General features: G+C 40.4%; 1 protein-coding gene across 1 annotated transcript in view; it reads left to right on the top strand.

Annotated features, from left to right (window-relative positions):
- Positions 1–307: 307 nt before the first annotated feature.
- The window catches only part of nr3c2 (nuclear receptor subfamily 3, group C, member 2), a 93,112-nt gene continuing 65,529 nt past the window's right edge, over positions 308–27,890 (top strand). Inside the window, exons 1-2 of the mRNA XM_049572342.1 lie at positions 308–698; positions 2,292–4,118. Of these exons, the coding sequence (XP_049428299.1) occupies positions 2,311–4,118 (1,808 nt within the window). The 5' untranslated portion in view covers positions 308–698; positions 2,292–2,310. The remainder of the gene's footprint in view (positions 699–2,291; positions 4,119–27,890) is intronic.

The raw sequence follows: 27,890 nt of genomic DNA, 5'->3' as shown, positions 1-27,890 counted from the left end.
AAGATGAAGGAAGAGCGGGGGGGAGAAAAAGCAGGATAAAGTCCGATGAGAGGAGAGGACAGAGAGACAGAAGAAAGTTGCAGAGGATATTTTAACTGAATTAAAGCAGACTGCTGCTCGCTGTTACCCTCTGAGTTTATTCCCAACATCGCTGCGCTGAGCACGGTGCCCTATTTCCAGGCGGCTCTGTCTACCTGCGCTGAGCCCCTCCCCTCTTCCTCCCCTCCTCCACCTCCTCCTCCTCCTCCTCTCCTCCTCCCCCCCCCCTCCTCGGAGTTTGTGTTGCACTCGTTGCAGTAGGAGGGTCCATGTGCACAAATGACGTCGCTCTGACTGAGTCCGACCGACTCCTTTCGTTTGTTTTTATTACTCTTTTTATCTAGGGCCCAGAATCGGTAATTTGCAAATTTGCGGCCATAATGTGAGATCATCTGCCGCTGTCGTCCGACCCGTCGCTGCCGTTCGTCCTGTCAGGAGCACTGGCTCCTCGCTGTTGAGGATTACTAGTGATAATACGCAGTAGACTTCTCCAGTGTGTGTCTAGCTGTCAAACTGACAACTATGTATTGGAAAGAGTGAGGGCAGAGCGCATTTGTTGATATTTATTGACTTTGCTTTTTTGCGTGTCTTTTTTCGTCCTCTGGATTATCGCTGCCCAGCAACACGGCCACCTGACAACTCTGAATGTCGTAATTAAGGTAAGGAAGGACGGAGCTCCAGTGTTTGACTGTACGTTTTAATTTGGGCGCTTGGGTCTGAGGTGATACTGAAAGCAAACTCCCCTACTGTGACTGTTCAGTCAGATAATGCAAGCATCCTCGCTCCGGTCGCCGTGTGGGAGAGACATTTAATAACTTTACACCGGGACCGTTAACCCTGGCTGTGTCTGCTCCATTATAAAAGTCGCCAAGAAGTTCATAGGCACTTTGTGCACCAACAAAAATAACCACAATCACCACCATCACTATCAATATTTGTGGATTTTATATCGCTGTGCGCACCTGTCAAGAGGTGCTGAGAAATATCCAGTGCTGTCAAATTCTCTCCAAAAAATGAGTTAAATAATTAATATTTTCCTCCTCCTGCACTTCATCCGTCGTGCCATTTTAAAAGCTGTCAATGAGTTGACTTTGATCACAACTTAAACAGCAACTATACAGCGAAAATCTTCTTTTAGAATTTATCCTGCGCAAACGCAAAATGGAGAGATATGCGAGTTGCATGTCCTACAGAGGCAGAGCAATCACGGCAGGAGCAAGACAGGAGGAACTGTCACTATGACATGTATTTTATTTGTTGTGTTTATGGATGTGCGCGTAACGTGCATGGGATATTTTGCAGGCAACGTGAATAACTTGAACTCTGATGTCTTTGGCTGCTCCACAGCTGCGACCCCCTTTCAAATAGTGCACCGTCGCACCGCAAGAAATGAACCTTCAAACACCACCAAAAGCAATGCCTTATCACTGCAAGCTGTTAGGCCAAGTGTGTGATTATATCCAGGATTTATGTTGCTTTTGCACATGACGGATCCAGCCGCTAAAGCAACATTTTAAGTTATGTCGCAGCAATGTTGTGGCTGCAAGAGCAATAACTATTGAGTGACAGCTTTCCGACCAATCCATGAATGGGTCCGATAAAGCTGGTGGACTTCTGGCTGAGTTGTCCAATAGAGGAGCAGCAGAGGTGGGAATTTAAACAAAAAGCCCAGGCGACGTCACAGCGATACATTAACCCTTGCGTTGCAGTACTCTCCAAGTTATCAGACTGTACATCCCTGTAGTGCAGCGATAAGGAACGTTATCTGTGAGAGAGAGGAAATACTGTACAGACTGGCTTTGAACTGCTTTATATTAACATATTGTTTACACAGCATCTAGTTTGTGCTTTTGTCTTGGTATTCTTTCAAAGTAAGTCATTATAATATCAAAATAAGTTTAATCTAGTGTGTTATTCGTAGATAAAATCATTCTACATCTTCACACAGCTCCTTTTTCTGTGCCCTAACTTTTATGCCTCATTAGGTTTTTATCCGCTGAAGCAGAAGTTACTGCTTTGGCATCTATCCAAAACCTAAAAGACCATATTTACACTGTAGATTTAAGATTCATTAGCATATTCTTGAATATATAATAAAGCCTCACAAGACCTCTAATCTCTGCCTGAAGGTAAATACCTTTTATGCACCTGCCACTCAACTATTGTTACGGAATCAATGCCTTGCGTGCAGCATGTAAAAACAGCGCTGTGAACTTTTCTCATTCGTTTCTTTTCTTCTCTCCATTTACCAGGTGAATCAATGAGCCAGCAATGGAGACCAAAAGATACCAAAGTTTCTTTGACGGAAGCGATACAGAGAACAGATGGTCGCAGGTTCCCGGCACCATGGAGAACTGCTGCAGCACAGAGGATTCAAGTCTGACTAGCAGTGATATCCTGATGGACATAGTCAATGTCAGCTGCCCTGCTGGAAGCCCGGCCACCGACTGCAAAGACAACAATACAAAGAAGCAGGAGCAGCCAATGCTTCGGCTCAGCCAGAACCAGCCATTTGTTCTCCCACACTTCAACAACTCTGTCCATGGTCATAAGCAGGAAATGGACTCCAAGGAGCTTTCCAAGACTGTGGCTGAGTCTATGGGCCTGTATATGAATGCTGCCAGGGAGGCAGACTTTGCCTTTAGCCAGCATGGGGGTAGTACCAGCCCTGGGAAGATGTATCCAGTGTGTGGACGGGCTCTAGAGGAAGCCCAGTGTGGTTCCACAAAGAGCCCCAAGTTAAAGCCATTTGGTTTCCCGCAGCCCAGCACCACTCCCAGAGAATGCAGCGCTGGCACTCCAGTTAGTTCAGCTACAATGCTGGCCTCATCTCTGTCCTGCAGCCCCCAGACGTCCAGCTCCATCTCTAGCCCCGGGGGCAGCAACAACATGGTGTCTTCAACCACCAGTCCCCCTACGTGTTTTGGACCGGTGTGCTCGTCCGTCAGTAGTCCTGTCAGCCAGACGTCTTGTGCTGCTACTCTGGCCCACATCAAGCGCAGGAATTCAGCCACATGTAGCCCCGTGGAGTCCAGCACAGTGGGCTCACCACCTCTCACCAGCCCGCTCAACGTCATGAGGTCCCCCATGTCCAGCCCCCAGAGTATGAGTAGTGTGAGATCGCCTCCGTCCTGCAGCACCACCTGTAACATTAGGTCATCCGTCTCGAGCCCCACAGGTGGCAGCTGTACCGGTACTGCCAACAACTGCAACACTGCGAGGCCCTCCATCTCCAGTCCGGCCACAGGGGGAACCATGGCTGTCAGCAGCCCACAGAACCCCACCTCAGGTGGGTTTCCTGTGTCCAGTCCTGCTGGTGGACTGGGTTTGGTGCAGAATGACACCAACAGTCCAGAAGCAGCAGGTCTGACCAGAGATACGGACTTCAAGAACTTTGAATTCCCTAAAGTAGAGATGGTAGACGGGGAAGTGTTCAACGTCGGCTTAGACCAGATGGGCATGGTTAAGTACATTAAGAACGAGCCTGGAACTGACTTCAGGAGCATGTGTTTAGGCAGCTCCAAATGTAATGCGAGTAGCACACCTTTTATCACACAGATTAAGAGTGAGCCAAACAAAAATGAGGGATGTATGAACCAACAGCCCTACGGTGAGCAATCACCATCTCTTGGTCTCTTTCCTGCATCTGAGACCACCTATTTGTCCCTGAGGAATAATATTGATGAATACAGTCTTTCTGGTATCTTAGGACCCCCTGTCTCCTCTATAAATGGGAACTATGAGCCCGATGTGTTCTCCAACAATGTCCTGTCTAAAGGGGTTAAGCAGGAGACCACTGATGGCAGCTATTACCAAGAGAATAACAGCATGCCCACATCGGCCATTGTTGGAGTTAATTCCGGTGGACATTCATTCCATTACCAGATTGGAGCGCAAGGAACAATGTCTTTCACACGGCATGATGTGAGGGACCAGTCCAACCCTTTGTTGAATCTAATTTCGCCTGTAACGGCGTTAATGGAGTCATGGAAATCTCGGCCGGGCATGTCACAGGGGTCACTGTCAGCCAGAGGTGAGGGATACCTGGGTCAGAACTGCATCACGGACAGCATGTCGAGGTAAGGAGAGTGAAGATGTCTCTATGTAGTCTGAGTGAGTGCCACTCAGTGTATCTTTGTCAGATCTCTGGCTTGAGTTGTGATGAATATGAAAGAATAAGAATTCAGCTTTACATAGAGAAGCAGTTTTCATTTTTCCTAAATAATGGGTTTTTTTCTGTCAGTATACCTGTATAATAGCACGCCTCTCTAGAGGATCAGATAGATGGAGCGCCAGTTTGTTACAGTCAGACTCATATTGCACAAGGGACTTAGGGCGTTTGCTTTGAACTGTGCAAAAATAATAACAGCAGGGCTTGGGAAAGGCAGCGGGATGCTGGCTGGGGGAACAGGAATTAAAGGACGGGGTCCAGGTCATTGTTATAGTAGCATGTGATCACAACATCATCCCTGCTAGCACTGCCCTGTGTTCTACTGTAACACAGAGGCAAAGTTTACCTCTTATCGGGGGCCCGTGTGTATGTACAACAACAAAATTTATTGGTCTGTTATCGGGAGGTCTGGCTAAGACCTTGTGTAATGCAAATATCTGTTTTTATGGGCCCTGAGCCATTGGAAGCGTCATAAATTATGAATGATTGATCACATGCTTTTGTTGCCAAACTGATGAAATAAACAGTTGCTTTTGGGAGGGTGGGGGCTGAAACAAAACAAACAGGCCAAAGGGAAAAAAAAATTATAATAGCCACCAATCTGGCAAAGTGAAACTTTGACACAGTTGTTGTGTTTCCAGTGTATTCTGGTGTCCTAGTTGCATGTGAAGCCAAACAAAGCAAAATATCAACAACACAGTTAATAACAGTAAAAATCAAAAATATTATGCAGACCGTGAAACACAAGGTAACATTGTCTAAAATACAGAAGTATGTATAATCACCTAACTGTGAGAAGTGATGGTGTTTCCATACTGTAAATCAGGAGATAGGTTTGTGGTCAGGTGAATCTGGGTGTGATATGATTTTTGTTTATATTACCAGCATTGAGAGTCTACTGCTGTTCTTATAAACTACATTGCTATCTCTCTTTATGCATGGGATGTTATAAATTCACACTTTTTATGAGCTTGTGCAAAGAAGCACTAAACCAAGTCATAAATGACTTCCTGTTTACTCGCTTGCTGTAAGAGAAGTACAGCGTTTGAGCTGCAGCTGGGATGTCTATGTACGTTGCTCCGCTATGTCCGACTGTGTGACTTGACCATGACAATGCCAGAACGACTTTGGAAAGTGACGTTGCACAGAGTCTCCGAATGGAAATTTATTAGATCAAAAGCTTTCCTGATTACATTTGTAGGAACCAGCTTTCGCAGATCTCTCTGATTGCTCTGCTGTTTTCAGTTGTCTATTTTCATTTTATTCAGCTGTTGTCATTCAGTTTGTGGGGAGAAGTTTGGAGGAAGGAACTCGAAAAAAAAAAGTCAGTTTATCTGTGTTACATCATCACTTGTCTATTCACGTAGGTCATCGGCCTCAAACTGATTTACTGTAGGTCGCAAATGCAAAACACTGCTGATAATGGGAGTTGTTTCACTAAACATTAATGTGAAGAGTTTATGTATCTATCATAACCTTATTATTCAACAAGATATTAGACTAAACTCTTTTGGTCAACTGTGGCTCAACTGATGACTGAATTAACTGCTACGGTTCTCCTAATTCACTGCTCATAAAAACGCACTAGATTGATTGCCCTTGTTATAGTATATTTCCCATGGCAGACATGTGAAGCAAGCATGTTTTGTGTGTGAGTCTGTATTTATTCACCCTGCATCTCACCCACAGATCTGACCTGATTACTTTATCATCAGTGTTTTTTACATCTTCTCTGTTTGACATGTTTACTCAGCTTTATATGTACAGTACATGCGGGGCTGGAGAGTAGATACTCCGCCTGCGTGTGTGTGTGCATGTGCTATAACAAGGCTCGCAGCTCTGAGGAGACTGATACAGCCCCGTTACCTTGGAGGCAACCCATATGGCAGGAGCCAAAGCGATGTTGACGGGATCACTGCCACCTTGGTCCTAATGAGATCCAGCTTAGCCCTAATGTCAGACAGGATGACAGTAAGAGGTGGGCCACATGGCAGCCAGCCAGGCAGGCAAGAAAGCAGACAGACACAAACACACATATACATACATATATACATACATACAAACATACATACAATTACCGTGTATGCACATACACACATATACACTACACACAGAGACATCTCGGGTAGAATGCAAGAATCTAACATTTTTCAGAGGTTTCTGCCTACTTTCAGTGTCCTGTTACAGCAGTAGTATTGTATTGATTGACAGCTATACTTAGACATAAACATAAGCTTATTGTATCCTGCCTGAAATCTGAAAATGCACTGCAGGAAATCTGTGGTACTGTCGAGCTTTGGACTGACTACATGGTGCCCAGGCCCAATATTTCATAGGCAAAAATGTTACGTAACCATTAAAAAGCACAACTAAAACTCTTTGATCCGCTGAAGCCTTGGATGACAGAGTGTAAAATCCCTTGGCTCTTTTTTTTCTCACTTTGGTTTCCTCTGTAAATGGTTTTAATTAAAAATGGCTGCTCATCTGAGCAGTCTGGATTACTTTGTGCAAAAACGTTTTAACTCAGATTCACAAGAGAGGAGGAAAAGGGGGGGGAACGAGTCACCCTAACCAGAATTGTTGTATTTATGTGATGTTTGATTTAAACTTAATGCTGAGACAAACTTAGTGGCCAGAATGGTGTATTGTACGTGATTAGAGGTTTGGATGCTGAGATTCTTTTATTACAAAAATGCTAAATTCCCATATTTATTCTTCTCAACACTATTTAAAAAGCTGTGCACTGTAGTTATGAAAGAAGTCTGATTTGTATGAAAAATGAAAATATGGAAATTATCATAAAATGACCTACATTTGTGTGCTGGATTATGTTTGCTCGCTGCCTAAATCTCCAAATCTCTTTTCACCCTATTTAGGGCATTTTTGTGCTGGTTTTCACAGTAATGTTTCACCAAATAGAATTACTCTAAAACTTGTCAGCCCCCTGACCTAATAATTTCATAATCTGACAAATGGTGAAGACTCAAAATAGAAGCCAACAATGTTTTTTTTTTCATTAGATAAGCTCTCATTAATTTTTTTTGAGCGTTTTCTATAGCGATTGGAAATGTAGCACTTTGCTATAGGCTGACATTTTCCTTGCTTTAAGCTCGCAGCCAGTTGCTGTAGATCAACAGAGTGTCCATCATGAGGAAGCACCAGATTCGAGCGAGGAGAATGCTTTGCACTGGACTCTGGCCAACCCTCAATGTTCTGCAGAGGGATGAAAAGGCATACTCCTGAGAGCACACTAATAAGGCTTTAATTGTATGTTCCTCCACTAAATTAATGGATGGAAATGATTTGATTAATTCAGACACTGCTGGATACTAATATCCAATTAAATCCCAACACCAGGCATGCACAGGGGCTCCCAGTGCATTATGGGTTCCTGACTATATAAAGCAGGCAGCTGCTTGTTTGGGTTGTGAAAAGGATGTTACAGGTGAAGGTGTTGGGGAATGGCTGTGGGTCTCAGCTGTCTACACTAATCTGGCAAAGATGTTGCTTATGGTGCATGCAAGTGTATTAATTATGTGCATTCCCATGTGCACTGTCTAAACTTTGTATTATTCTTTTAATTACTATCATATATTCGTCATATAATTCTGCTGAAGTTTATCCAAAGCACACATGGTGACAAACTTTAAGTCACAGGTTCACTCTTTCACTCTACTATAAGATAAAAATCTCTTTTTTCATGAAGTTCCTCGATTCAATTCAATTAAATTAATGCCAGGCAGCTTTAGAAAAACATACAAAAACCTTCCTTAGCGTACTCCTTTGAGTGTGTAGAAACTCTTGTTGATGATATCGTGAGTGCAGACCTCACAGTAATTGAGTATGAGTCATTTCATGCACTCTTAAGTGAGATGTATTAATATGGTGATGGTTCTGCAAAAGAGTGTTTAACAAACATAATAAATCAATTACTTTTGTGACTGAATGTATGCGACTTCCAGCCCATATATTGATGAAGAATAACGCAGCATTGACAGCGGGAGCTGTCCACCTTTAATGAATAAATTGGGTTCAACCAGTTAAAGATTAAAGTCATCATGTGCTCACAGTATACAGCACATTCCTCAGATTGTAGTAAGGCTTCATTTCAAAAGAAGACATGAATTTATTTCATTTTTTCATTTATCAATATGTGTCTCAAAAGGTATTTTATGATTAATCCAGACTATGTGGTGGTTTGTTGAGGACACTGGGTGAAAAGTTCATGTTTTTCAGAGCGATTGAAACTGTACGAGAATTTAGAACGCTCGTCTCAACCAACAGTTATTTTCAATATAATCTATATAATGTAGGTAGTGCAGAACTCAACAGGGCTGTAACTAGCAATTAGTTTCATTATCAGTTAGTAATTGAATAGTTGTTTAGTCTGTAAAATTGCAGGAAATGGGGAAAAATGTCAATCAGTGTTTCCAAAAGCCCAAGATGGCGTCCTCAAATGTCTTGTTTTGTCTTTTTATTGTCACAGAGGAGTAAAGAAACTAGAAACTATTCCTATTTTAGAACAAAGGAATAGGTTTCATTTCAACATTAAGGGCGGAAACATAAGAAACGGGGAATAGGGGGGTGCTCTGCCGGAATATTTTGAGCATCAGACACTTAATTTTCTGCATTCTAGTGAATTTTTCTTGTACCAATTTGTGCCTATACTGCATGAATATATGGTATGAATGTCTTCAATTTTGTCAAAATAAAAGTCCTTGGCTACTTTCATATTTTTAACAAATACAAATTAAATATTTAGGTGGATGTGTCCCTTGCATCTACCCCAAAATCTAGACCTAGAATTTGGTCATTTTTTCTTCAAAATTAACTCAATGCAATTAATGAACTATCGAATTAGTTGGCAATTAATTTGATAGTTGACGACAAATCGATTAATTGTTGGAGCTCTACTCAAAAACCCTGCAATACAATTGTGTGACACTAAGAACATCTAACTAGGAGGAACCTTTTCAAACACCATATTAGTTGTGGGATTTGTCAAGACAGTACAGCCAGAAATGGCTTTGAAATGGTCAATAAAAAACTATGCTATACCACAATACACATTTAAACAATGTTAAAAATTATCGAAGTGTATCCCTTTTTACAATGTATGTGTTACACGTGAATTGAAATATACTGAAAATGTCTTCTGAGGTGCTGTCATAGCACTTTGGGACAAGCACATGAATAAATCGCTGTCTGTGCACAGGTGTCTTTGGCAGTTCAAACTCTGCCTTTCAGTGCAACAGTCCAGTCCAGCAGCAAGTGATGAAAATCAGCTTGTTCTCCCAGGCACATATTAGCCGTGTTTTCACATCAAGCACGGAAACTTGTCGAATTTCAGCCTGTGAATCAGTTTAAAGAGAAGAGCGTGACATTGTCTGGCTCATGGAGGGAAGAAAAGTACTTGTATACTGATTGAGCATTGAAAATACATTTGTGGTATAATAGGATTTGTCATGCCCAAGGACAGCCTTGAAGCACCTGAACCAACCCGCTGCTTTTAACCATATCTCTTAAAATTAGACAAATAGTTGAACGAAATTATTTATATGTTCAGTGTTTCTCCTCTCGTGTGGATGGCATGAATATCTATGCATGGAAAAAAAAGATAAAAGTCTACTGGAAAAAGTCTAAATGAATAAAACACCTGAATGGATAAAAAAATATAATAATACAAAGAGCCCACAAGTATCCAGTTCTTTTCTATCTTCTGGGCAGCCAATCACTCGTTGGTGTGGGTGGATTGGAGGCTGTGTAAAGCAGAGTGGATTCAAGGTATGAGTAGTAAGAGCTGGTCAGACTGGTGAAATTCTACTGTCTGCTGGTTCTTAAAATACAGAATTTATCCTCAAAAAATGAATGCTTGGTGATCATAAAAGCTCCTTCTGAGACATCCAAGACCTTGGCTGCAAGGTAAAAATGCTCTAGCAGAGAGAAAGACTTTTGAATTTCTTTAGGTAAAGGGGGTTAAATGGCTGCATGAGGCAGGGAGTTAGTAAACTGCTCGCAGATTGTGCAGAGATATTATCTGTGGTTGATCTTGATCTCATTAGAGATATTTTCACATTGCTCCTGCAGTGATGAAGCTTAATGCTGTTTCATAGCCTCTTATTGGAATTCAGTTTATTTTTATTTTTTTCTGGGCTATGCTGGCCAAAAAAATCAACACAAATTGATCTCGTAGACTTCCTCAGTTTGGTCAGAATCATTAATGGAACTCAGAGACTGACATACTCGTTCAATTTTTGGCATGAAATCACGCAGATCAGTCATTAGTTAGTAAAACTACACAGATCTTTCAAAATTGGGCCATTATTTAAACATCAATTGTGCAGGATTTAGAGGGATATGCTGGCAAAAATGGTTTAAAATATTAATTTGAAACTAAGATTCATGTTTTGTTACCCTAGAATGAGCCCTGTATATTTACATGTGGAGCGGGACCTCTTCCAGGTCCTTGCCATGTTGTTTCTACAGTGGCCCAGAACAGACACACTTTTTCTAGATGGGGCCATTGGTGTTTAAGCATCAGCCACCATAGTTCTTCTACATGCTTGGCACACAGGAGAAGTTTCAGTTGGCTGCATCTGCAACCTCACGGCTAAGTAAGAATTTGTTTCCTTAATAATCTCCTAAATCAATCCTCCTGAGGAGTTGGTGGAGACCAAATCAGAGCTCTGTGTCTGCTGGACGTGTAAATAGGCATTTTTTTTGCTAACAAGTTCACCACAACAACTTTATAAGGTGATAATATGTCAATGTTGTGTTTTTTACAGCTTGTTCCACTGGCCAAAAAAATCTATTTATGCAGTTTTAAGGGGAAAGTAAAGGTCACTGTCAGCATTTTGGCTTTTAGAGCAGATTTGGTTTTGCTAGCAGCTCTGTCATGCACCACAATATTGTTGTGTTCTCAAATCTTGTCCAAAATTATTCTTTTTTTCCCTCCTGCTTGAGGATAACTACAGTAGCTCAAAGTTTTGACTCATTTTAATGTCACGCTTGTCAGATTTGACTTCTTAGATTTTAACACAAAGAGAGAAGAAAGCTTAAATACAAAATGTAAGGAAGTTACAGATCTGATCTAAATATCCGACAAATGCTATCTTAACAGGTATACCCACGAGGGCACAGTGAAAGCCAGCTCCCTGTTGCAGCTTTATGAATGAAAATGTTTTTTACTGTGCGCTATTAGAGCGTAGGAGTAAATGCCTACAGTGGATGTAATCTTTTTAAAAGAACATTGTGTGGCACAATGATCGGATGCTTTTGTTGCACAGAAAAGAAACCATGTTAAAAGTCTCCACTCTGCCTCTCCCACGCAGCGCCATGCACACACACACACACACACACACAAGCACACAACACGGCCGCCGCCAACAACAACAACAACAGCACACATTCTAGGCCGGACTTGACACCCCAATAAAAGTGTGGTTACTGCTGGCTGGGGCTCCTGGGATTTGAATGCGTGTCTTGTCCTCATTTGAACTTCTTCCTGAAACACAGTCTGGTGACAGAGGGCCAGATTTCCGCTAGGCCAGTCCTGCAGTTGGAGATCTACTCTCCATTACCTACCGCTGACATTCCCTTCTGTTGTTGAGGTCATTAACAAACTGCATAAAGGAGGCGGAATCTAAATACCAGAGCTGCAACAAAGCATAGTGTACGCTTCTGTTTAGTGATAAATGCCTTGATTTTTACAGCGTGCTGCTGTGTGAAATAATATAGCAGAATGGCAGCGCTTTGTTTACATTGTAGACTTAAAGATCTCTCATAAGTGGTCTTAAAGATCTCCTGAGTCATGAGCTTATAGGTTTTGTGCGGAGAAGCTGAATATAATGCACCATCATCTAAGATGATATAGCAACATGCTGGTATCAGTAATATAGAGTGACTACAGGGAAATATGTACATATTAAATCACAAATTACAAACAATAACGGGTCACAAGAGCCTATCAGTATTGTCATAAATAAAAAAGAATTGTTTGTAGAGCTAAATGCAGGCAGATGTCTAATTCATTGGTTGGACATTATTCACTCAGAGCTATAAAAAGCAATGAGATCTATATTTCATTTTTGGTGGAGAGGAAGCAGAGAGAACACATCTCGACTCTCTCTCCCAGTGTATTATTGTCTTCCCCTTGTATCCTGATATACTTGACTGAGCAAACAAGGCATGCCTTTATCATTCATTAATTAGAGTTTTCCCAAGTATTCATGCCAAAGTGCTTATGTTAAAACCCCCGTGTTTGTCTTGTCAGTTCCTCTGTGGAAAGGATGCCATAAAGGAAGAAATGTTCAAAAAATGTTAATTGTTCAGCTTGAAAGGTTCCCAAAGTAGGTCATGCATAGTTGGCTCAAAAAGAGTGAAGGGTGTGTGTGTGTTGGTTGAGGGGGGGTTATTCCGGGCCCTTTTACATAACACTTTTTATTCTCTCGCAAACACACAGACATGCATCCACAAACACTTTTACGTCAGCAGAACCCATGATTCAGAGAAGTGGCGCTGCCGACTATGACTTTAAAACATTAATAACTTTGTTGATAACTTAATTCATAACCCAAATGCCCGAAAGGCAGTGTAAACAGTAACAAACGATCTGTTAAGCGAATGGAAAACAGAGAAAAAGAAAGCCAGAAGTCAGCCTCTTTTATAGGTGCCCAAATGGTTCGGAGGATTTTAATGCAGTGACCTTATTAATATTACTTTAGCAATTTAAATTTATTTTTTTCCTAGGTTGTGCTTTAGTTAATGCATCCATTTGCTCTGCTGTCTAGATGTTAATTCTGTGATAACATTTTTTAATTATTAACTCAAATAAATTATTAGATAGCTTTATCTAAATTGGGTCTGCTTTTAAATTACCTCTTGATTTAATAGCATGTGTAGCACTAAAACCAATCTTCTATAAAATATGTCCCACAGATACTACAGCTAACACAATGAATGTAACAAAGTACATACTATGTGTACTATATCATATACTTTTAGGGAAAACATGTACAGTCTATCTTGCTATATATGTTCAAATCCCAGAAACATCCAGTAATGTTCACACACGTTTTAGCCCTTAAAATGTATAATTAATTAAAAACTGTCATCATGGTGGTGACCTAGAAAACACACATTTACTGGGCATCGCCTCCTGCCCTGCTGTGGAGAAAAACTAAATGATTTGTGGCCTTTGTAGAGCATTTCTTTTATTCCATTTAAAGACCATCCCACGGATTCTCTGTTATTTGGGGTACGGCTCCTCCAGTTCCACGCATGACGTATAGCGTCACACTGACCCAGCAGGTAAAAGGAGGCGACCGAGGATCAAGTGACAGCTCAAAGAAAAAGACATTTTATCATACTGAACCTGACGCTGCAAAAAGGGTAAACGTGTTTGGCAGGAAGTGTAATATGATTTCTGTTTCCAGTAGAAGAGAGAATAAAACTCATAATTAAATGGGATGTTAAGGGGTCAGCTTTCTCAAATTACACACACAAAAAACAACATACTTATTTCTCCCTTTCTTAGGTTTCGTCTAGTCATGCAGCAGATTTTGGTTTCACTTGTCTATGTTTTGAGACGTCAACCTCAGACTTCTGCCACCAGTACAGTGGAGGTGAATGAAATTTTGTCTGTAGAATAAATGTCTCCATTACCATAATGGTGATGACATTAATTGTGAACAGCTTTCACAAACTTTCTTGCCCCCATGAAAACTGTTTTGCAGCATCCTATGTGGATTATTCAGAGTAACTATTTACCTCTGCTGTGTTGGGGCTGCAGTAGAGATCTCAAAGGCAGATAGTGTGGGATTTCCAACCTCAATATATTTTTTGGTACCAAAGAAAATTTCTGAAAACGGTCAATTACTGAAACCTGGCACTGAATGTCAGATTTGTAGCTAATCATGTTTACTTACTCTTTAACCAGACAGTTTCTGATTTAATTTTTTTAACAATTTTATACTATTTCATTGAGGCAAAGTTCTTGTATGGCAGCATTTGTTAAAACAACATAAATGAGTATCAATTATATCAAACCGAGGTCTCAAAACACAGCCAGTTTAAACAAACATTACCTGCATAGGTAGCCGTAGCCACCTTGATGTCACGCATTGGTTTTTAGACTGCCATCTTGAAGTCTCTAATCTGGCGTTTTAACCAGCACCATCTTAGATTTTTTTTTAAGCCAAAGGTGACCATATTTGGGTGAGGGGGTGGAGATAACCTTACCGCTAGCTGCCAGCTTTGTTAGCACAGTGCATCACAGTCTATGCTGAGACTATGCTGATGCTAACTTATGCTAGTGAAAATAGGCTTAAAAACATATAAACAAAATGCACTCAGTGGAAAAACTAAACAACTGACTCTTAAGGGTCTATTAACACAACCACTAAATAAGACTTTTTCTAGGCGACTAAAATGTTACAATTAACCTTCATGTAATGAAAACACACTGAAATAGCAACAACTACAGATAGGCCAATAAAGACAGAGCGCAATGTGTCACACTCTGAAAACTATGCCCACTGAGGGGGCTGAAATGCTAATAAAATGGCTTAGCTCGGTAAAAACATTAGATATCAGTATGTCAAAGGATTATCTTAGCACCCCATATCTACCAGAGAAGAAAAGTAAAATTGACAAACTTAAAATTGTCGCTCTATCTTGCTTATCTTGGAGAAATGACCCCACTGAACGGCCAGTAGTGAAATGCTTTAATATTTACAACTACTTGATCGAATCACTAAGTAAGATCATCATTTAAGCTTACAAGACCAAAACTAGGCTTCACATGGTTTAGTTAGCTTCAACCTCTACAGTTTGTCAGGCCAAATAACAAAGTACTTGCTGCACGTCGGCATACTGAGTGTCAGGATCCTACAGTTTTCCTACATATTCCTGCTGGTGCAGATTTTCTGTCGGGCAGCTTATAAAAACTTAATTATGGATTCTTTACCATGCTGGTAGGGCATCCCACCATGAAGCAGCTTTGAGGTATTTTTGTGTTGTTTGCTAGCAGACGTAAATGACAAGGGGGCACCTTCACACCAGAGGTTGCGCTAGACTTTTTCGTCGCCGGTCATTTTGACCGACAGGGTGGTAAAAATCCGGTCATAATCTATTTTTACCGGTCATTTTAATTTTCGTTTTTAAATGATAATAAAGATATTCAAAGACATTTAGTTTTCATTTGTTCGTTTTTAATAAATCCAACAAGCAAGTTATAAAGTGTGCATTAATAAGGACATGAACAAAAAGAACACACATCCACACACCCGTGCCGCGAGTGCTTCTGTTAAGCTGGATAAAGCGGATCGTAACAAACAGGGAGTCGGACACAGAAAAGACAAGAGAATCCGGCCAATTTTCAAAATAAAATAACAACAGCATGGGGAACGTGAGGAGAAAATACTGTGTTTATAATTTAAAATAACACAACAGTGCATAACCGAACACATTTTTCAATACCCTAATCACTTCATTGCAATTTTAATTTTGTGTCACCGAGCCTACAGACATAACTACATAAATAAAATGGTCAGAACAATATGCCCTATTCATTCAGTGTTTATCCAACACACTCAATACATGGACATTCAATGACTAATTATCATTAACTTATTATGTTATAAAAAACGATTGAAATATGGACTTACCCATGTTTAAAATGACCTGTTGAAGTGAAAAAACGAGTACTGACGGGAACAGACGAGTGGAGTCGATGTGGAGAAATGCGCTGCCTGTGGTGTGGACAGTCAAGCCGTTATGTCAACAACGCTACATGAAGCAGATGAATGACTTTTTCTCTGCAGTGTGAAAACAGCAGCCACTTAAACCACTGACTGTAAACTCCGCCGCCAAGTGGGCAGGGGTGGTAATTGCAACCGGTCAAAATGACCGACGGCCTTCAGATTTTCCGGTCATTGTTGTAAAAAAACGGTCAATGACCGAGAATATCCGGTTAACGCGACCCCTGCTTCACACAATACAAAGTCAATGAGGCACGATGTATTATTTTCCTCACTTAAATGTGCTCTGTCTCTAAACTCTGTGAATCCAGGGTTATGCTATGATTACAGTACCTAACCAGCGCAGTGTTGTCACCATGGTAACCACTTGTCCATGGACAGCACCCACCTTTCGCTCAGAGCAACCATGTCCTTAATTATGCATAACTTTAAGCCTTAATGAAATTTAAACGGGTGAGTTAACTAAGAATTCTCACCCTGTACAGTTGTCGTGAACCGGGAAATAAGCTGTTTTTGTACCAGGCTGGAAACATGTTTATATCTGCTGTTAAGTTGGGCAATTTAACATGGGTGTCCATGAAGGTTGACTGGCTTTGGAGCCAGCCTCAAGTGGTCATTTGAGAAACTGCAGTTCTTGGCACATCTGCGCTAGCTTCATTTTTTGTTTCTGTTTTGTTAAATTTAAATCAACCATTCCCAGAACAATTAGCACTCACTTGTGTGCTGCTAATGGGGATCCTTTACATACAGAAAAGAAAGAAAATGTCACATTTTCAGGGTGTTCGTGACATGTGCCTTGCCATCATTTCAGTATAATGAATGGTGGGTGGTAATTGTTTCACAGTGAGTACAAATAACTTGTTTGGAAACTTGGCCTGTCTATAAAGAAATTAGCCAGTTTCAGCAGGATAACACAGTCAGACTGTTGATGGGACACTATCATGGCATCAACTCAGTGCTGTCCACAGCTCTGGGAAACACTCAGATCTGGCCATTCTCCCTGTAGAGTTTACTGCACTGTACCTGGCACAAGCAAACATTCCCCTGTTCAATGTCTGCTTTTTGTTTCGCCTGCCTTCCTCTTACTTGGCTACAGCTGCCTGTTTCACTCTCCTCTGAAAGGGAGACCATCGTGGGGCTTTTTGGGGGGTTTGACTATTAAGCAGGAGCTTTCTCTTTAATTCACAATCTTGCTCAGCTGCTGGACCTTGGAGAGATGCACCATTGTACTGTAATGTTGGACTTACAGATGAGTCGTGGAAGAGTTTGTGCATGTTCATGTTGTTTGTCAAACTACAAACAGGCACACTCACACCTGCATGTCTGTTTTGTTGTGGTTAAGTGTCAACATGACATTAAGGTAATAAAGGAAGGACAATGAGTTACTGTAATGTAGGTTGCAAGTCAGGTTTATCCGGTGCATTCCTTAAGTGTGGTGCCACCGTTGCCCTTTACACTCCAATTATCTTTATACGCAACAGTACCATTATGTCACACAGTCACGTTAACAGTCATAGTAAGTTTCAAAACTTAACACTAGTAGTTTTTTTAAGGTTAGGAGTTTTTAAAGTCTACCTTAATACAATTTTCTCATGTTATATACATTTAAAGAATTAAAAGTTGCCATAATCACCCCACCAAGCAATTCTTAAATAGTGCTACTACGCTGTAAGAGATGACCGACAAAATCCACCATCCTTTATATCTGTTAAAATGTATTCTTAAGTTCAGTCTAAGCTAATATAAGGCTTCAGAAATTTGAATTAGTTAGATGAAGTAGGTACCTTGGTGCTGGCAGTCATGAGTAGGTTTTTAATTGTTTTGTCCCTGCAACAAACCTACATAACAACTTTTAGGGTGTTTCCCTCTGCCGCGGCTCAGCAAGAAAACACAGATCGTGGGAGGACAATTCCTCCATGTTGCAATTTAATAGCCGTTGTAAACATAGGTGGAGATTTCGGGGGGGAGGGGACAAAGAGGACATGTTCCTCTCAATATGTAGAACAGGTGTATTTGTCTCCTTCAACAAAAACAAAGTAGCAGAGGACTTTTTTTTGACAAACTTAAAGACATTTAATAAAGTAATTAACTAGGGTTGGGTATCGAACTCTTTTAAGAGTACCGACCAAATTACGAAGGTACTGCTGTGCCAAATTTTGTTACCTAAGGGCACACCTTGGTGAGAACGCCAGGTTCAAACACAAAGTGGAAGCACCAAAGCTGCCTGCGCAATTCTGTGGCCAGCTTTGGGGCGCTTCGCAGTGAAGACAGTGGAGTTCAGCAGAGCCACCAGATTCCGAAAGGAGGTGGAAGCGCCGCAAAATGCCCCGAAGCCGAGAAGCCGGTATGGAGCTTTGTCGGCTTCCCAGTGAGCCAAAACTTTTGCTGCAGCGCAGATAGTTTCAGTCTATTTGGTTTGTTTTCTTTTCTATTGTGTTTTAGAAATAGCCCAGCATCACTGCTGTTTTGATTGGGATATTTTAAGTTACATACTCATTCCACGTATTTGTCAGTTGTCAAACACACAAAGGCAAGCAAACAGACAGAGACTTAGCTCTTTCGTGTGATTAGAAAAGAGCAGAGGTGAAGAATTGCTTGCTGACTGCAGCTTGATTGTTATTACAGAAAAATTAAAGTACCAAAAAAAAGGGACCTTTGGGTACAGGTACTGGATATGAGGTACCAGTATGAGTTTATACAGAAAAGGTACAAATCTGTGCGTAAAAATCCACCATAATGCCAGAAATTAAGTGTCTGATGCTCAAAATTTTCTGCCAGAGGACCCCCAAATCCCTCGTTTGTGTAATAAACCTGACAAATGCAAATGAGCTTTTAACCTACACTTGTGGCAATGGAAGTGTATAGTATATCTTGGTATTTTATAGGTAATGCCTTACATGCATAAACATGTTGCATTCATGTAACATATTACTTCAGCATTAAACCTGCGTTCTTAAGGCCAGCACATTTTTTACGACTGTGGGAACAGTTCTTTCGCTGAACTTGATCCCTGTTTTATTAAATACCTACATCCCCTTGATGGACACGTGCCAACGGTGGTGACAAGGTGCCACACGACACGAGGTTGCACCGTCTCATAAAGGGCATCACTATCGTTAAAATGGCATCACAGCCATCTTAGTTTGGTCCTGATGTACTGTGCCCCTGACTCTGGAGGGCAAACATCTGGTTGGTATTGTTGCAGCTCTCAGTTGCTGAGGCCAGCAGTCAGAGAAAGTCAGTGGTCTTCCACAGCTCCATTTTCTCATCAGTGGTAGGCCTGCACAATATATGCTTCTTTGGTTTTTTTTAATCATCATCCCAATGTCAACTTGAAGGATAAACACATTGTGAAAGACTGCAGTACTGCACTCAAGAATTTTTTGGTTTAGTTTAAAGCGAGTATCAGTAGAATATTAACTTTTTTAAATTGGTGCCTTTTGTTTGTTAAAGTTAGAAACAGTTTTATTTTGTTTTTTTAATCAAGCAATTTGTTGTATTTTAGCAGAATGCTGAAAGCAGCAGAAAGGAAGAACTGAGGACACTTTAATATCTGTTTATGTATCGAGCTAATACCATTTTAGTAGTATTCAACAGCATTATGGCAAATTTCCCTCATAATGTGCAGCTCGTATCAGCAGGTTATTGATTTGGGGCCTTGCACCAGGAAATCTGGACATCAGTATGATTCTTTAACTGTGAATCTAAACCACCGACCTGTGGCTCTATGCATAATTTAATTTTTCTGTTGGGCCTCTAGATGTTCTACATGTTCATCCATTCATTATTAATGGCCATTCTCAAACAACAATCAGTTCACATCTGTTAAGAGGAGGCATATTATTGTATAATCTTAAAGCAATTCTATAATATGTCTTCGTCCAGTAAAAATTTGTGTGGTTTTCAAAGTTCTTTCTCTGCAACCTGAAAAGAGAAGCAGCCTTCTGTACCGGGTTTCTTTTGGGCTGCTGGTGGAGGAGGATGTTATCCTGCTTGTTGTGAATGCAGCTGACATGCCTTAAGTTCTTCCTTCATTCCAGTATGATTACACCCACTCGCTCCAGTGCCAGTGACACGTGCGCCTTGTGGTATTTCAGGCTCACCAGGAGGAAGCTTCTTATTCAGGTGCGATGCTGAATCTGCTCCAGCTGCCATTGCTTGTGCCCGTCTGGCAGACTGAGTGGATGAGTCGATGGTGTCATTGGAATGAATTTGATGGCGCCACAGTGATATGAAGAAGAAAAACAAAAACATTAAGGAACATGATAACCTACTTAAACGTGTGACCTAATTTATAGCAGATAACCTTAGCCAATTATGTAAGGTTTGAAAATATTTCTCCCCTGATGCCCATGGAGATCTCCATGATCACCATTATGTTTCTATAGCGTGAGACAGCATTTAAAATAACTGTCATTTGCTGCTGTAAATTTAATACAGCATGGAAAACAACTTTCATGGCCTTGAAATCACAATAATTTGGTTTTGTAAATATTTTGAATTGATCATCTTCTCATTATAATGTAGTTTTGACATATCACTGTGAACATTAGCTTATTGTCAGTCAGCTGACATTCTCATTATAAATAAAATTTGTCACCAGGAAATAATTCCTCAAACATGTCACAAGCTTTACTGTAACATGACTGTGTAAAATGAAAGGGAGTCATGTAGATGGATGAAGCCACTGCATGCTATCCCTGCTCAGCATCAGACAAGAGACAGACAAAGTTAGCAATAAGCTGGTGTGGAAGGTGGAGCATTTAGCAGCTAAAGCGGCAGATATTTTTGTTAGGAGGTGGGGCAGATGAAAAAAAGTGTAGACATTAAGCTAACATGCGTCATTCGACCAGAAATGCACCTACATATTCACGCTAGCGCTGAGAATACAACAAGTAATTCAGCGAGGATAATCTGCAGGTGTAGCTGTGCTGTTACTGCGCCGTACAGGAAATATTACATGTCAGTAGATCACCAGGTGTCTCAATCTAAAAAAATAACTGTCAGATCAGGTACAGGTCCCGTTTTATTGTTGTTTTATTCTCTTGGCCCCGGCATTAGTTATTAGAGCTCCCATCTGTGGACTGTATTAGACAAGCTCTACTGAAGGCATGGCATTTATTTCCTCTGTGAACAAAGCTGCATGCTCATTTCATGCAATATGAATTAAGGGCCAAACACTCACAAGTGTTTCAAGGGGTGATTTCCCCTTAGTGATTACCACTGGAGAGGTGCCAGAAACTGAACAGGAGAAAATTACCATACTGTAGAGAGACGGAGAGAAAACCTGTTCAAAAGTATGGCACCATGTGTGCGTCTGGGTGTGTGCACATATAAAGTATGTATGTGTGTTTGTTACAGATGGAGGCAGAGAGAGAGGGAAAGTACAGTAGACGGGTGCATATTTCACTGTGCTGTGTGAAGAAATGTCAGATTCTTTCAAACACTTAAGAGCAGCAATGGGTGTTTTCAGGATTTTACTAATACTAATATCAGTACCAGTCAGCTTAAATGGTATTGGTTTTAGAGGGCTCCAGACTTTTTTAGTCACCATTAAAAACTATTTAAGAGGCAGGTGAACAAAATGTATAAATGTAGCTGAAGAAGGTGGAACAAGGTCAAAAGCTAAAAGAACAGCTGAGTAAGTGGACGCTGCGTTTAGCATGTTTACCATTAATAACAGTTATAATTACGTGTACTACTGTATTTTTTAAATTAAAACCTTCTACTGAGGTTTTCTAATGGAGATTCAGATGTCCGTCGCCATATTTTATGACATCATCACCCTAAAAAAAAATGCTCAAACAAAATCCTCAATTTGAATGAAGTGATTCATTCGGTTAAATGAGTTAGTCTTTTTATTAATCAACTTTTTGTAATGAGTAAATGAGACTTATGGTGCTGTTAGATTGCTGCTAGACAGCCCCGTAAATTTGGGTGCGTGCCTCCCTTGTGGGCAGCAAGCAGTAGGGCAACCGTTTTTTGACTGCAATGAAAATGTTTTTGAAGCTAATAACCAACAAACATGGATTGAAGCAGAATATTATGTTGGTTACAACATACCGAGAATTTTGGAAATGATAGCATCTCTTTTTTGAGTAAATTCTGACCTTTGGATGCAACGCTCTGGAGGAATTAGAAATGTTTGTGTCACACTAGTCGAAAACAGAAACAGGCAGCATGGTGGTGCAATGGTTAGCATTGTCATCTCACAGCAATAGGGTTCTTGGGTGGGGGTGTGGAGCTTATATGGGTCTGTGCAGCGTTAGAGAACTACCCTACTAGTGATCTTTATAATGTGCCCCTTCTCTATTTATTTTTGCTGCGGGTTCATGGCATACATTTCTTGTTGACTGGAGGGAAGAGAGACTCTATATCTGTGGGATCCAGATTTGCCAAATCTAATCAATATTTTGTTTCCAACCAACCAGGAGCCAAAAATAACTTAGAACTGGTCCTTGGTACCTATCCCTGTTTGAAGTTTTGACATTACAGTCTTACCTGTTTTATAGGGGCGTAACGGTACACAAAAATCTCGGTTCCGTACGTACCTCGGTACACAAGTCACGGTTCGGTTTTTTTCGGTACAGTAATGAAAAAAATAGACAACTATTAAATATCTTTAACTTATTGGTAACCTTATTAAAACATACCACCACAGCAGTTAACTCTTTTTACACAATTTTTGAATGAAACAAATATATATATATACATATATATATATAAAATCCTGCTTTTTCACATTGTTTGAATGAAAATAGAAATATAAAAGTGAAAAATAAAATCCTGCTGTTTTTTTTAACACTTTTTTTTGTATGAAAAATATAAATATACATTTCTGCTTTAACAGTTTTACTCAATTAAAATAAAAAGTATAGTGCAGCTGGTCAGCTTTAAAGCCTGCTCAGATTCAGTTTTACTAGGAACTTACTTAGCTTTCCCACTTTGTTAAAGTGCAGTAAGCAAAACATACTTATATCTAAAGTGCAGCTTAAACAATTTTACTCAACTCCAATGGTGTTGGTTATTTCTTTAGCACGATGGTCAGGGAAACGCTCTTTCTTTTTAAACGATGACAATATTGTAGTTTGCACCAGATTGCTTTTTCTAGTCATGCCCGTTAACGTTCAAACTCGGGTGGTGTTGCTTTAGATGCGTTAGCATGTTAGGCGTGTTTCCAAGTACAGTACGAACAGTTTGACACAAATACATGTACCGTTACGGCCCTACTGTTTGGAAACAACCAGTGACTCATGTTGACATACAGAGCTTTTTGAAAGGGACTGGAATACTAAGGCTGAAGTTTTAATTGTCACGAGTCTATTTCAGAGGGCTTTTCACAACACCAAAAACTGTGTCAGTAAAGGACAGGGTCTTATTCAACTTCTGTGAATCAGGTCACCTGATGGTGACTCATAAAAAACGATGTATAAATGTAGGGAATTTCTTCTCAGTTCCATTATGCCGTGTTGCACTTGCAGCCACAATGGACGCTTTTCAGCAAAACTTAAACAGTCTGCTTGAGGCCAATAGTAGTAAAATTATAATACCATAAATATTCTGTAATCTGTGCCATCTTGCCTTAACAATCTCAGAGAAATAGAACTGGCTGTGGGTGCCTTGCTTCGACGGTGGTGAGATGGCGGGGATGAACTACAACGTCCTGTAACTTTGGCTCCACATTTCTTCACCTGCACATCCAGTTAGGCGATGACACACACCATTTACAAAGTCCCCTAGATGAATGGCAAGACAAAATGCTGAGTCAAATGCTCAGTCTACTGCATCACGTTTCACCTCCCTTTCTCAACCCCCCTCTGAGATTAATGGTGTTGAAAATGAGGGCATGTCACATGTGTTGACGCGATGGGAGAGGCACTGGCCTCAGCAGAGCCAGCCCGGAGGCTCAGTACGCTGTACAAGCTGCTGTATATCCACTCTCAATGTGACGCACCTTCCTGCAGTTAAAACATTTGAATAATTATTAATTTACTGTTAGAAACTCTCTGTGAAAGAGTGTTTTCAAGAGGACTGACAGCCAGTAGCAGACTTTATCAACTGCACAAGGATTTCTGTAATTGGATGATTTGTGTTACCTTTTTAAAAACTTCAGGATTCAGTTCTTCACACAAAAAGCTTCCTTTGAGTTGAATAAAACTTGACAAAAAAAACTAATTAAAATGTATTTATTTCAGCTTGTAACCCCTTATCACTCATTAAGCTGCATCTCAATAAACTCTTCCCCACGACTTTGATGAGTGCTAGCATGCCAAGTGTGGTGGTGTTAGCGTGGGGCTTATGGTCCTCCTGTTGTCTAGTTTACATTTGATAGTGCTACAGACAGGCTGACATGGATTCAAAGATTTAGATCCACATTTGTCGACTGTAATGCATGCTCTGCACTGGTCAGACAGCATAACATGTCCACACAACCATCTGACAGTTTGGGGCCCATCTTTTCTGTCCCATTGTGGTATTTAACAAACATCTGTGGGCTGCATGATTTAGTTATTCCTCCTCAGTGGACTCCCTTTGGTTTTGGTCCCCTTGTGGCTCCCTTTGGGGTGTACACACATATATACACAGGCAAACAGACACACATTCATGCACACTTGTAAACAACCACAGCTGTTAAGTGGACATGTTGATATTTCAGTATGGCTTCTGATTTTTTGGCTCTGTTTTTGTATAGTTGGGTTTATTAGAACATGATAAATAAAGAGAATGATTGTTACAAAGATTTTGGGGGGGATTAGGCTTCACTGAGTATTATTTTAAGTATATTTACATGTTTGACGGATGGGCAATTTGTGATTATGGCTGAGTTAATTATATCTGTACAACCAAATCACATAAATGTAATTAATCTGTGTTTAAATAAACCACAAATCTCTGCCTTTGTAAGCGAAGTCTAATGATTAAATCAGGACAAAACATAAAAAATAATTTGTGGATGGACCCTGATGTAGTAGTGTCCACACAAACCCCACAACTTCCACTACTGTTGGACAGAGAGCTCGAAGCTCCGCCATGCACAGCGAATGCATGACAACGGATTTCTTTTTTTAGATAGCTTCGATCTATTTTGAGAGATGGGTAATGATACAGGACAGACACTGAAGGACATTCAAACCTGTCAACTCCTCTTTCTTCACACCTCATTGGTCAGAGGGAAGATGGCATTGATGAAAGGTCGTGGTGTCACTGATTAAAAGAGAATATATTCATCTAATCCACGGGCAGCACGGGGTAGTTTCTACTCGCTGCCTATAGATGGATTGGGTAATTGATCCGATCTGTCCTCGCAGAGTTGAGCTCGCTCTGCCTCCAGCAGCTGTTAACCCTGCAGTGTATTAAAATCAGATTAGGCTCCTCTACACAAAGGAGCGTGCCAAAAGGGAGGTTTACAGCATGTTCACGTGTGTCAACACACCTCTGTTCTCCAGTATGAGGAGGAATAAAGACAGGGAGTCAGGAGAATCCCTGTTTATTTGCTCTGGTGCCAAAAAAGCATTTTATTTCATGATAAAAGTGTGAACAATAACAAATTACTACACATAACCTCTGAATACCAAACAATTTATATATTATTCATATCTCATTGATCAAGTTATAATAGTTAAGGTGGCTGAAAGGACACTGGAACTGACCACCATAGTTACTTCAGTTTCTTGCTCAGCAGCTTATTAAGTCTGCAGATGTTCCTCTAAGAGGTTTTTGCACTTCTATAAAGTGACATAACAGTCTTTATAATTGGGAAAAGGGAGGTGTAAAGCTAGCAACAAGTTTTCACTTACAGTAGAACACCACTTAGCAAGCCTATGACACAGTTTACATGCAGCAGACCCTGAAATGCACAAGCAGTAAATGTTCACGTGTTAGTTGACGCTTAATGTTTGTCCAGGATCTATTTTCTTTGAGGTGTTGCATTTAAAGAAAAGACTTTCCTTTACGTCAAACATGCAAATTTGCTGTAATTGTTGTGGTCCAGTGCCCATTTTCCAATATTTACATAAATTCTCATTTACATAAAGTCACACTCTTCAGCAAAATGTCTTTATTTGTGTCTGCCATGCCAGCATTTGTTTCCCCTTCTTTCCATATACTCTTTAAGCCTAAGTAATCCACATACAAATTGCTTGGGAATTTCTTAATTCAACGTGAGCTCATTTTATACAGCTGATCCGGGTATACAGATTGTCAAGATCAACATTCGGACGAGAAAAGGAAGAGGGGAAACATCGAAATTAGCCAGATGAACACATTTGCTTTCATTAGTAATGGTCATCTAAGTTAAAAAAGCATCTCAAAAAAGATTTACTCTTTTCTGACATTTCATTCCCATTGTGTGCACAGTACACACATTACAGACTCAGCTAAAAATCAAACTTACTAATTTACTTGTCACTCTGTAACAATGTGACCTGACTTCTCCCATTGCTCCTGTAATAATAACTGCGGCTGCTAATGTCAATTGAAAAGCAGCATGAGTTGTTTCAGCAGGTGACCCTGAATGACATAGGTTTAGGGTCACTTGCTGATACAACTGATGCTTTTGTTCCTCTTGGGAGGACAGTCTTTGTAAATTACATTTCTGAAAAGAGACATGGCCTCAGAAGAGGCGTCCTCTAATTGGTGCAGCTGTCAAAATGAACTATATGACATAACCTCTCAGACACTGGTAGAGCAGGAACACATTTCTTCTACATCCCCAATGTTTGGGAAAGAAAAGGAAAGTCCTACCTTCAGCAAAATGTTTTAATTGTATCTACCACACCAGCATTTGTTTCCCCCTTCTTTCCATATGCTTTTTAAGCCTAAATAATCCACATACAAATGGCATGGGAATTTCGTAATTCAACGTGAGCTTATTTCATACAGCTGATGCGTGCATACACACTGTCAACATGAACATTTGGACGAGACAAGGATGAGGGAAACATCCAGATTAGCTGGATGAACAAATTTACTTTAATTAGTAATGGTCTTCTACCTTAAAAGAGCAATAATGTAGATTAAAAAAAATCTCATAAAAGATATATTACTCATGACATTACTTACCCGTTGTGTATACAGTACACACAGTACAGACTCAGCTAAAAATTAAACCCACTAAAATGTTAAATAAGCCCCCATTTGTCATTTATCACTGAAGCCACATAAAACTGAAGCACCGAAATAACTGCGAGGAGAGTGTCTCGTTCGCTTTACGTCAGTGTCCCTCTGAGAATCTGAGATTTACAGTAAAAAGAAAGTCGAGAGGAATAGAGACAAGAGAGGCAGAAACAGATAAAGAGCTGCATGGACAGAGAGGGAAAGACGATGATCAGAGATAAGCACAAAGAGGAACAAAAGGGCGCAGGGAAAGGGCATGTCTAAGTCCCCTTTCAATTTATTCTATATTGTTCATTGCAGATGACAGATTTGGGAGTGGAAAGTCTCAATAAAAGTACCACATGAACATAATTAATCCCCACACATCAACCCACACCTCATTGAACTTATCCTCTTCTTTTTTAATTATAGAAAAATGGGTTTATCCTGCAAATGAATCAGGCTCTAAAATAATCAAAGCATTATGTTTGAAAAGATGGAACAAGGGCGTTTTCTCTGTGCCATCTGTGTAGTACAAATGATTGCAGTTGCTTTAATGAGATAAAGGTCAATTGAAATGGTCTAAATTAATTGTTGGTTTGTACTTAGGGTGCGTGTGTAGCACCAATTAAAAAGCATTAAGCCATGTGCAGTGGCTATACTGTTTATTTTACACAGCAAGGGGAAATACCCTCTGCAGCGGCTGCCTGAAGGGAGTGAGGAATGCAATGCAAACAAAGTCTCTTGTCCTTCCTGTCATCTTTTCCTACTGGCTGGTGGCCAGTGACTTGGAAGACGCTGCCACTAACTGTATGCATCAGCCTGGG

This window comes from Epinephelus fuscoguttatus, linkage group LG3 (genome assembly GCF_011397635.1).
Source record: "Epinephelus fuscoguttatus linkage group LG3, E.fuscoguttatus.final_Chr_v1".
Lineage (NCBI taxonomy): Eukaryota > Metazoa > Chordata > Actinopteri > Perciformes > Serranidae > Epinephelus > Epinephelus fuscoguttatus.
Note: the sequence above shows the minus strand (reverse complement) of the source record. Positions and strands in the feature narration are given on the sequence as shown.